The sequence below is a fragment of the Barbus barbus genome (assembly GCF_936440315.1).
Source record: "Barbus barbus genome assembly, chromosome: 37".
Taxonomy (NCBI): Eukaryota; Metazoa; Chordata; class Actinopteri; order Cypriniformes; family Cyprinidae; genus Barbus; species Barbus barbus.
In genome coordinates this window covers 11,315,001-11,325,713 of record NC_136715.1, presented here as the reverse complement: position 1 = coordinate 11,325,713, position 10,713 = coordinate 11,315,001, and the positions used below count along the sequence as shown (strand labels likewise).

The following is a 10,713-nucleotide window of genomic DNA, read 5'->3' as shown; positions in this document are numbered from 1 at the left end:
ACTTCACACCAAAATGAAAATTGTCGTAATTTTCTCACCTTGATGTCTTTCCAAATCTCTGACCTTTTTTTCCCTCTGTGGAACATAAAAAATATATTTTGAGAAATGTCAATGGAAATCAGTATAGTAACCAAAACAGGTTTTTATATTTTCTTTTGTGTTCCACAGAAGAAAAACAGTTATACGGGTTAAAAAAAAAAACATGATGGTGGTGAGTGAATGACGACAAATGTATTTATTTTTAATTTTTATTTTATTTATTTATTTATTTTTTGGTGAACTATCCCTTTAACTACTAGGCACTGAAGACATAAACAGTCTTATATACAGTCAAAAAATGTTGATAAGTAACATTTTATTTGTGTCTAGAAGAAATATTTTCACAGACATAATTATATGTATATAAAACACTATATTCTTGCACTTCTGGTTAGATGCTAACTGCATTTCATTAGCTCTGTACTTGTACTCTGCATAATGACAATAAAGTTGAATCTAATCTAATCTAATATGTGAAAAAACAGAATACCACATTCTTACAGTGTGTGAATATTGAAAACTAGAACATTGACAAATTCTACAAAAAAAGTAACATCAATTGTATTGAGGAAATATTTACATTTTGCTCAAACACTGAATTTTCAGACACATAATATAGTCACCTACATACATTTTGCTTATTTATTATGACCAAAAATCTGTATGCAGTGTCGGGCATTATAAAAGTGCAATTTTTCATTTAAAGTCTGAGGTTTGGCAGAATGAGAACACCACAAAGAATAAGACTAACAGATGCCCAGATCATGTTTAAGACTGTTACTGTATTACTGTTTTTAAAAAGAGCAGTTCATCCAAAAATTAACATTCTATCATAACACAGTATGACAGATTTTTTTTTTTTTGGGTGAACTGTCACTTTAACATCTACACAGCAACTAGCACATTTTCTGCTTTGTCTTCATGTGTTTACATGCACAATGACAGTAATATTGCTTAATAACCCAACAACGACGTAAGTCCATGCAAGCACTTCAAACAATGTTCTTTCATTGGGTATAAATTATTTTGTTTTTAAACTGTGATAGCAGAACCTGATTGCAACACATTTTTAATATCTATATGTAAACACCTTAACTGGTATTTGTACAAAAGCATTTATTCTTGCATCAGCATACTGTTGTGCATGTAAACACATCAATGTCATTATTTGAGGTTATAATTATAAGTTGTCCCTTTGTTACCTTTAACACTGCCTCCTCGTCCAGACTAAGCTGAACAAAAAAATGAGCTTGTTTTAAGGGTTGGTTTAGACTCACGTACAAATCACACAACTTGAGATATTTCACTAATACCATGTTGTTGTGCCATGTACTAGACCACCTCCACACGATAAACTGGGCAAACAGATGGCAAACTGCTGCTCAGACGTCCAGTGACATTCTGAAGTGTTGTGCCCTTTGAGCCAGCTCTTTGGCAATGTCCTGCACCTCCTGGAGAGCCAGTTTGTCTGGGAAGTTCAAAGCTGCCTTCTTGGTCACCATGGCCAGTTGCTTAAGATGGGCACACAGCTGATTGCTCATAGACAACATTTCCCTACTGGCCTCTCGATTTTTAGCTTCACTACACAGTGTGTTCACGAGTCTTTGGCCCACCATGATGACCAGCTTGCTGTGGGAGATGAACTTTTCAGGGGGCTGGCCATCATTCAGGCTGCTTATAAAAACACTGATGGCCTTCTGAATAGCTCCAAAATAAAGCCGGCAGTGGTCAGAGATGGAAGGCTTCCTGGAGGTCTGGAGTGGACTGCAGGTGTTAACGGACTGTGATTTGGAAACCTATTGAAGACACAATGAGTAGTAAAATGGTTTAGAAAGTCGAAATCAATGATTAATGCAATATGATGAGCTGTACCGGGAGGGTCACAAGTTTTTACCTGTTTTTTCAAGGTATCACCATTCTTCTTTGATTTAAAACTGCTTTTTGCTGGCTTTGGTTGCTGGTCGAGCTCTGTCTTTGTCTGTTGAAAAGCAATAGTATTGGTTAAAATACTATTAGTAGGTAAACAGTATTATTGTTCATGTATTTAATCTACTCAACATTACACAACCAGTCAAAAGGTTGGAGTCTGTAATTTTTTTATTTATTTTTTAAGAAATTAATACTTATTACTTAAGCAACAAAACATCAAATTGATCAAATGTGACTGTAAAGACATTTATAATGTAATAAAAAAAATATTTTTCAAATGATAATCATAAGAAATGTTTCTTGAGCAGCAAACCAGCACATTAGAATGATTTCTGAAGGATCATGTGATATTGAAGACTGGATACAATGGCTGATGAAAATTCAGCTTTGAATTACACAGGAATATTTTTAAATATATTCAAATATAAAACAGTTCTTTTAAATTGTAACAACATTTCTCAATATTATTGTTCGTGGATCAAATAAATGCAACCTAGGTGAGCATAAGAACTTTTTTTTTTTAAATGTAAAAAGTCACACCAATCCCGATCTTTTGAATGGTTGTGTATACAGATAATATGAATGAATCCTTATAGAAATGTATATGCAGGGATACAAGATATATCAGTATCATTTATCACTGCAGATATTAGAGATTAAAACAATAATATTTTCTCATGCATGTTAATTTCCTATATTTTCACGTTTAGATAAACTTTGCTGTCATTAACACAAGTCAAATAAATAATTTAATAATACTATTACATGCAATCTTTAGCAAACTTCAAAATGAATATCCATTTTTAATACTGTACATTATAATTGTAGCATTTAAACTATTTCAATTTTTGCCAGCGTGTTATTTTTCATTTTCTAATTCATTAAGGTTTAATATTGAATTTATTCTATAATTTAAATGTATAACGTGATCAATCATCTGTTGCATAAAGGCATGTGGGTAAAAACGTAATTGTCTGATGAAGAGCCTGCGTGAACATCACCCATATGACAGAATGGTATAACATTTTTGTAAGCTATTTTTGGAGCACAGGTGTGCAGACTTTTTTCTATATTCATGAACATTTAATACGTCATAATATGAAAAGAATTATGGGGTGATTTGCCTACCTGAAGTTGTACATAGTCACTTTCATCTATTCCTGAGTCCACCATTGGTTCACTTTTGCTGTGACTTCTCCTCTTAGATGAGCCAAAATTCTCCACCACTTCTGGTTCCTTAGCCGGGACTCTGAAAAGAAGCTTTCCATTTGCATTCAGGATGGATACCAGCCTCTTCACATCCTCTGGTACAGTTCGAGCCACCATAACAAAGCGCTCCAGGTGGTCAGGCGTCTGTGATTGGCCGTCATCCTGAGCTAGCGTATCCAGCAGCCAGCCTAGATCTCGCAGAGCACTTGCAGCCTGCTGAAGGATCAAGCCCGAGTCTTCAACAATGGAGAGCTGCTTCAGAAGCCTGGTCTGCAGGTTAAAGTCTGTCAGCCGCTGCGCGTTACCTCTGACATCCAAGGTGAAGTTCAAGAAGGAAGTGATGCAGTCAGTCACGTCTTCGGTGGCCATGCGGATCTGATGGAGGTGCTGACTCAGATGCTCTTTGGTTCTCCACTGGCTGCTGACGAACAGCATAAGCTTGGGCACAGATTGGCACACCGCTTCTTGCAGCTCAAGCAACCTGTTGCTGGCTTCCTCCTGTGAAAGTGTGATCTCACGCAAGGGCTCAGGTTCAGGAGAACTCAGCATGAAAGAGTCGCATGAGCTTCTGGAAGAACTGGAAGCTGTGGAGGAGGTGGACACCGTTGAGCTCCTCTGGTGGTCTTTGTTGTCCTCATCGTCCCTTCTAATCGTCCCTTCCACAGGCTGCCTGCACATTGTTCTGCCCCTTGAGGGCCAACGATGAAGTTGGTCATACATGGGTCCAGGTTTATCACTGTACTCAAGAGATTCGAGAGTCTTTTTAGAGTCTGTTTCAGGAGAGCTCTGCTTTCTGGGTAACACTACAGGGCTCCCTCTTTGTTTAAGGCAGGGTGGGACATCATAGATGCATGAATTTGTTGCATTCCCAGGGTCTGTACAAGACTGCACCACTGCATTGCTCGGTTTAGGGATGTCATAGAGGGGCTGAATGGGGCTGTGCCTTTTTTCAGGCCAGCTGTGATTTGGCAAAGTGTCATAAAGCGGCTTGTTTGAATTCATAGTTTTGGGTGGCATGGTGCCATTGTAACAAGGTTCACATCCCTGTTTTTGGGGGAAAACAGGCACATCATAAATCCATTCAGACTTACAGGGTTTTGGCATGGCACTATAACCACATAGAGGCTTTTGAGTATCCTCACTGATGGAGGGCACTGGGATGTCATAATTGGGGTCTTGGGAAGTCATTGGGGGTAATGTGGCGACCTAAAAAAGAAGCAAATAAATAGCATATTTCACTTAGAAATAGTTCACAAATTCTGTACTGTACTGAATCAGAGTTCCATTAGTGAAGACTTCTTCACAGTTTTAATGTGTTTGTATGAGTTGCTGTACAGGCGTTACCGTGCATACTTTTTTATTGGTTGCAGTTGCACATCTCGCACTTTGCAGCAGTTCATATCTATTATGAAATTCTGTGTTTGATGTCACTGACAAAGGCTGCAGTGTAGATGGCTTTAAAAGACAAGTTACACAATTTATGATGCTTAGTTTGATCAATATCATTTTGCAGATTATTTCTTAAGGTGACACACAGTCTTCTCAGTCTTTTAACTGAATAATCAAAAATGAATAGTGCAAGGGTTTTTAAACTTTTCAGTGCCAAGGACCCCTAAAAATAATGTTTTCATGTACAAAGACTGAGAGAATTAAATGTTATTTTGTAACATATTTTATTTAAGTAATGTTTCCAAAATTGAATTATGAATTTTAGTATTGCCACTGTACTAATGTGAAAAACAAAACAAATAATTAATTAAAAAATAAATATATTTTCCAGACAAATTCAGCACATCGTTTTTCTGCATATTAATATTAGATGCATAAACCTGAGGATATTTTCAGTTTTCACAATAAACCTTTTTCTCTATATTATTTATTTATTTAATAATTTTCTATATTTTAAAATGATATCTGGATTTGTTTTTTATTTATGCTGTATTTTTATACTGATCAAACAAATGTTTGTCAGTAAAATAAATTGTGCATAAGTAAAAATGTTTTCTGTAATCAAAAACAAAACAAACAAACAAAAAATTCAAGAGGACTTACTGTGAACAAGGAGGGTTTTCTCATCAGGCTTGGGACATCATATATTTCTGTACCCACTCTGGCAGTTAAAGCCTGAAAAGAGAGTGTAAATATAGTGTAAATATAGGTACTAAACAAAAACAAGCAAAAAATGTAATAACCTACGGAGATGACAACACATGTATGGAAGCATATGTGTAGCTAAATTCAATTTGCTATGTAATATGCAAAATGGCAATGTATTTCTGTATTTAAATTTACATTTTTCCATTCATATGTGCAACATTTAGTGCAAAATTAAAATTAAAATTCAATTATATCATTTAAATTTGCCATTTTCTACACTAGTTTTAATATGCAAATTAAAAATATATTTTAAAGCTTTATAAGTTGCAAAATTAAAATGTATTACCCAAATTAAATGTCCAAGCAAAAACTGTAGCAAAATTATAATTTAAATGGTGTTTTTCCTAAATGCATTTAAACTTCAGGGGCAGGGGCTTAAATGTAATAATAATAATAATAATAAAAGGGGGCAATGTGAAAAAAAAAAAAAAGTCTGGATACATTACTATTTTATATATTTTTGCAATAAGTCACAAAATTTTAATATACTTTAAAATACATTTTATGCGATGCTGATTTATTAGCAATGTTGGAAACCAGTCATACTTTTTTCAGGATTCTTTGATGAATAAAAAGTTAAATAAGAACAGCATTTTCTTTTAAAATATATAACTTTTGTAACAACATACACTACCATTCAAAAGCTTGTGGTCAGTATGTTTTTTGTTGTTGTTTTTTAAGAAATTAGTTTTTATTCAGCAAGGATTTGTTAAATTGATAGAAACAGTGATAATAAAGATCAATATTAGAAAACATCTCTGTTTTGAATAAATGCTGTTCTTTTTACATTTTATTTATCAATGAACCCCAAAAAAGTATGACAGGTTCCAAAATAAATAAATCAAATTCAATTCAATTCAATTAAAATAAAAAGCAAAAAATTAAGCAGCACAACTGTTTCCAACACTGATAATAAATCAGCATATTAGAATGATTTCTGAAGGACCATGCCCTGAAGACTGGAGTAATGATGCTGAAAAAGCTTTGAATCAAAGAAATAAATGATATTTTAAAGTATATTAAAATAGAAAAACATTATTTTAAATTGTAATATTTCACATTACAGTTTTTCTGTATTTTTGATCAAATAAATGCAGGCTTGATGAGCATAAGACACTTTCGTAATGCTACATAATTATCAAAAATGGTAATTTAATAAATTCCTATCACGTCACAATTTCGCCAGCCTACACTTCACATTACAGGCCTGTAGGAGGCACTTGGGCTTCATTAACTATGAGAGTTTCATCAAATAGTAAACGGTGTAGGATATCATACATAAATATGAGTGAATTTAATAGCCTACCGATTACCATTATTGCCAATATAATGGTACCTATATTGTCCTGTTGTCGAGCCCCGCCTTGATGTAATGATTGACAGCTAGGGGGCGTGCTCGGCTCGGAATGCATTTTCAAAACCACAATGACTTAAACTATATTTATCGCGGGGGATTTCATGAAAATGCAATTGAAACGTCATATATGCAAGTGTCAATGCATTTAAGAAAAATAAAAAGACATTTAAATCACCGTTTTACTACCCTTTTGCTATCACCGTTTTACTACCCTTTTGCTGCACCTTTGGGCGGCTCAGAATGCATTTTGAAACTCTCATTGCATTTCGCTACAATTATCCCGCGGTCTCACGATGAAAATGCAATCTCAAGTGTCCTACCCCTAAATGTCTAAATGCATTTAAATTAAAAACAGCATTTAAATGATCATTTTGCTACAGTTTTTGCTTGTAATTTGGGTAATAAATTTTCATTTTGCAACTTATAAAGCTTTAAAATGTTTTTAATTTGCATATTAAAACTAGTGTAGAAAATGGCAAATTTAAATGATATAATTGAATTTTCATTTTCATTTTGCACCAAATGTTGCACATATGAATGGGAAAATGTAAATCTAAATACAGAAATGCATTGCCATTTTGCATATTACATTGCAAATTGAATTTAGCTACACATATGCTTCCATACACACATGGCCCACTTCTTAAAGCGAGACAGGATCCTTTAAAGTGCTGTACACTACTGTGCGCCTGCCCAATTAACCCAGTTTTCTAATTGAAGCCATGCTACACATAAGCTGCAAAGGTAAACATTTCTCCCTGAAGCAGGAGGGGAAATGGGCAACATGTGAACCCAGATACTTCACCTATTACACAGTAACTTGAACAGACACTTCTCTCTCTCTCTCTCTCTCTCTCTCTCTCTCTCTCTCTCTCTCTCTCTCTCTCTCTCTCTCTCTCCCTCTCTCTGGGTTCACCAGCCATTGATCTTCTGGTTGCAGTTAGTGGTGTCTGAATTCTGTCTTTGCTACTCTTTTACAAGCTCATAAAGCCCCTGTGCTACATACCTGTCCCCGCAGAGAGAGGCCCCTGATCCCCATCTGTGAACTCTTTGCCAGCAGGGCTTTCTGAGACATTGCTTATTGTTAGCCTCAGTTCAACATATAGTCTACTAAATAATTACACATTCAGTGCTCCCTTTTACATTTTGGAATGACTGGCTATTGGCATTTCATGGAATATTTAGTGAATCACGTGTAAAGGTCCAATAACTTTAGCGTCCACACCAATGGACAATAACATAGTTCATTATAAGCGCTGTTTATTTGTTCTCTGCCACTTTAAATGCTTGAGCTCAAAGTCAAATGTATTCTGATTGGCTGTAAATGTTGTCATTCATCGGCTGAAATCCGATTCCAGATTCTGAAAGATCTGTTTATATGAAACCTAAACATTGCAATCCAATTCACATATATTTAAAATGTATGTAAGCATATGCAGCACAGCACTGTACATTATATGCAAGGTATTTTTAAATCTGATAGGTATTTTTGAAACACCTTTTTGAGCCATATCACCCTGCAGCCCAATACTGGTTGCCCACTGAAGCTAAGCAGGGTTGAGCCTGGTCAGTACCTGGATGGGAGACCTCCTGGGAAAACTAGGTTGCTGTTGGAAGAGGTGTTAGTGAGGCCAGCAGGGGGGCTCACCCTGCAGTTTGTGTGGGTCCTAACAACCCAGTATAGTGACGGGGACACTATACTGTAAAAAGCAACGTCTTTCGGATGAGATGTTAAACCGAGGTCCTGACTCTCTGTGGTCACTAAAAATCCCATGGCACTTATCGTAAAGAGTAGGGGTTTAAAACCGGTGTCCTGGCCAACTTCCCTCCACTGGCCCTTGTCTATCATGGACTCCTAATAATCCCCATCCACTTGATTGGCTCTATCACTCTCGCCTCTCCACCTGTAGCTGGTGTGTGGTGAGCGCACTGGCACCGTTGTGCTGTGGCTGCCGTCGCATCATCCAGGTGGATGCTGCACACTGGTGGTGGTAGAGGAGAGACCCCCCCACATGATTGTAAAGTGCTTTGGGTGTATGGCAATACACAATAAAAAAGCGCTATATAAATGCATCATTCATTCACCTGAATCTGAATAGTCAGATTATGAATAATCAGATTTTTTTCCTGTTGATCAGATGATTTGTGGTCTACACCACCTGATTCAATCCAACTGAAATGAATTTGGATCAAGTTTAGCTGGATTTATTTAGGCGTTTACACGAAGGCATCTGTCACGAATCCGGTTTGTGGTCTTTTGTCCAACTGCCACAAGAGGTCGCCTCTCCATCATATTGACTCTCACACCTCACATTACACTGGACTGCATTTCCCATCATCCATTGCACTGATTGCACATACACAGCTGATTGCACTAAGTACACCCAGCTGTCTCAATCACACGCTCACACATGAGAACTATCACACAATCACACACCCTACTTAAACCATGGACTTCCTTTCACAGATCACCGAGTATTGTTCTGCGTTTAGCACTCTCCAAGTGTTAGCTGCCTTACCGAGCCATTCTGTGTTTATGTTTAGCTCTGATTATTATTCTGCATTTATCACTCTCCTAGTATAGCTGTTTTACCGAGCCATTCAATGTTTGTTTAGTTTCAGTATTGTCTAGCATTTATTGCTCTCCTAATGATAGCTACATTAGGAAGCCCTTCCGTGTTTTCTAAGTCTAAGTTTAGTTTTTGTTTATAGCCACATTTCCTGATTCCTGCCCGTTGGATTAACCCTTGTCTCGCCGTTCGGACTCTGTTTATACCTCGTTTGGATTATTGCTCTGGTTATCAGACTACTCCTCTTCTCAAGACCTCTGGATATCGTTCGCCGATCAAAGACCCACGCTTGCCCTAGGATTACTCGGTGTCTTGCCCTTGCCATACTTGTTTTCCGATGTTTTGACCCTGCCTGTGTTTATGACCACGTCTCTGAATGAAAGCCTTGCAAATGGATCTGCACGTCTCGCGTCTCGTTCACCCCGTTACAGCATCTCAGTCTGATTGAGCTATCAATCTGATTATTTAGGTGCATAAAAACATAACTACTGATAGAAAATGTGCTGTTGCTCCAGTGAGAGACTTACGTCATGAGGAGACCCGGTTTCTTCCAGATCCTCTTGTGCCGTGTGCTTATCTGGTGAAGAGGCAGCTTGAAGGGGCACTTTATATATCGTACTCATTTCTTCATAAATCGGAATCACTGGTGGCCTGCTAGCTTTTGGAGTTTGATAGATGTTCTGATGGCAGTGCTTGCTCAAGTAGTCCCTCTCTGTACCCAAGTTCATACAAAGTTTCTCAGCCTCTGCTGGAGAAAGCGGAGCCAGGCGGTTCGCTGGTGCCAGGCCCTGACATCCACGAAGAGCACACTTCCACCAGCCGATGTTCTCAGCCACATTCTTCTCCAGCACCATGATGATGTCACCCTTGCGAAAAGCCAGTTCATCCTCGGTTTCGGCTGTGTTGTCATAAAGAGCCCTGGCAAACAGCGTCTGAAGGAAACAGAAGATAGAAGATGTGAGAGAAGACAGCTACTGGTTTGAAGAAGACACGTAATGACAATGACACACAATGAAGGACCACCACGGATGGCAGAATTGGATTTGAACAAACAATGGCCTTGTGTGACATGGATAATGGGCCTTTGCGTAACTAGGCACAACTTAGAAGCCTTGCTGAAAGAATCCCTGTGACCTTGTTCCCTATATGTCCTCTGAGACTTTGTTCAGATAGGCAGTAAAAATTCAACACAAATGTTTTGTTTTTGAAGTCTGAGCAGACCTTTTTTTTCTTTGTATTATTGAAATATATTATACTGCCATTATATGATATATTCTCTGATAGTGTGGTTATGTTCTGTCTATATATACAAACGTTTTTTAAAGAAAATAATATTTTTATTCAGCAAGGACGCATTAAAATTGATCAAAAGTGACAGTAAATAGGTTAAATGTTACAGAAGATCATCATCAAATGTATCACAATGTATTTGCAACAAATGAACACCAAATA

At 37.1% G+C, this 10,713-nt stretch overlaps 1 protein-coding gene across 1 annotated transcript in view; it reads right to left on the bottom strand.

Annotated features, from left to right (window-relative positions):
• Positions 1-274: 274 nt before the first annotated feature.
• Positions 275-10,713, bottom strand: part of cass4 (Cas scaffold protein family member 4) — an 18,159-nt gene continuing 7,720 nt past the window's right edge. Inside the window, exons 2-6 of the mRNA XM_079396065.1 lie at positions 9,789-10,193; positions 5,230-5,301; positions 3,097-4,383; positions 1,934-2,017; positions 275-1,835 (exon numbers count right to left, since the gene is read on the bottom strand). Coding sequence (XP_079252191.1) covers positions 1,422-1,835; positions 1,934-2,017; positions 3,097-4,383; positions 5,230-5,301; positions 9,789-10,193 — 2,262 coding nt within the window. The 3' untranslated portion in view covers positions 275-1,421. The remainder of the gene's footprint in view (positions 1,836-1,933; positions 2,018-3,096; positions 4,384-5,229; positions 5,302-9,788; positions 10,194-10,713) is intronic.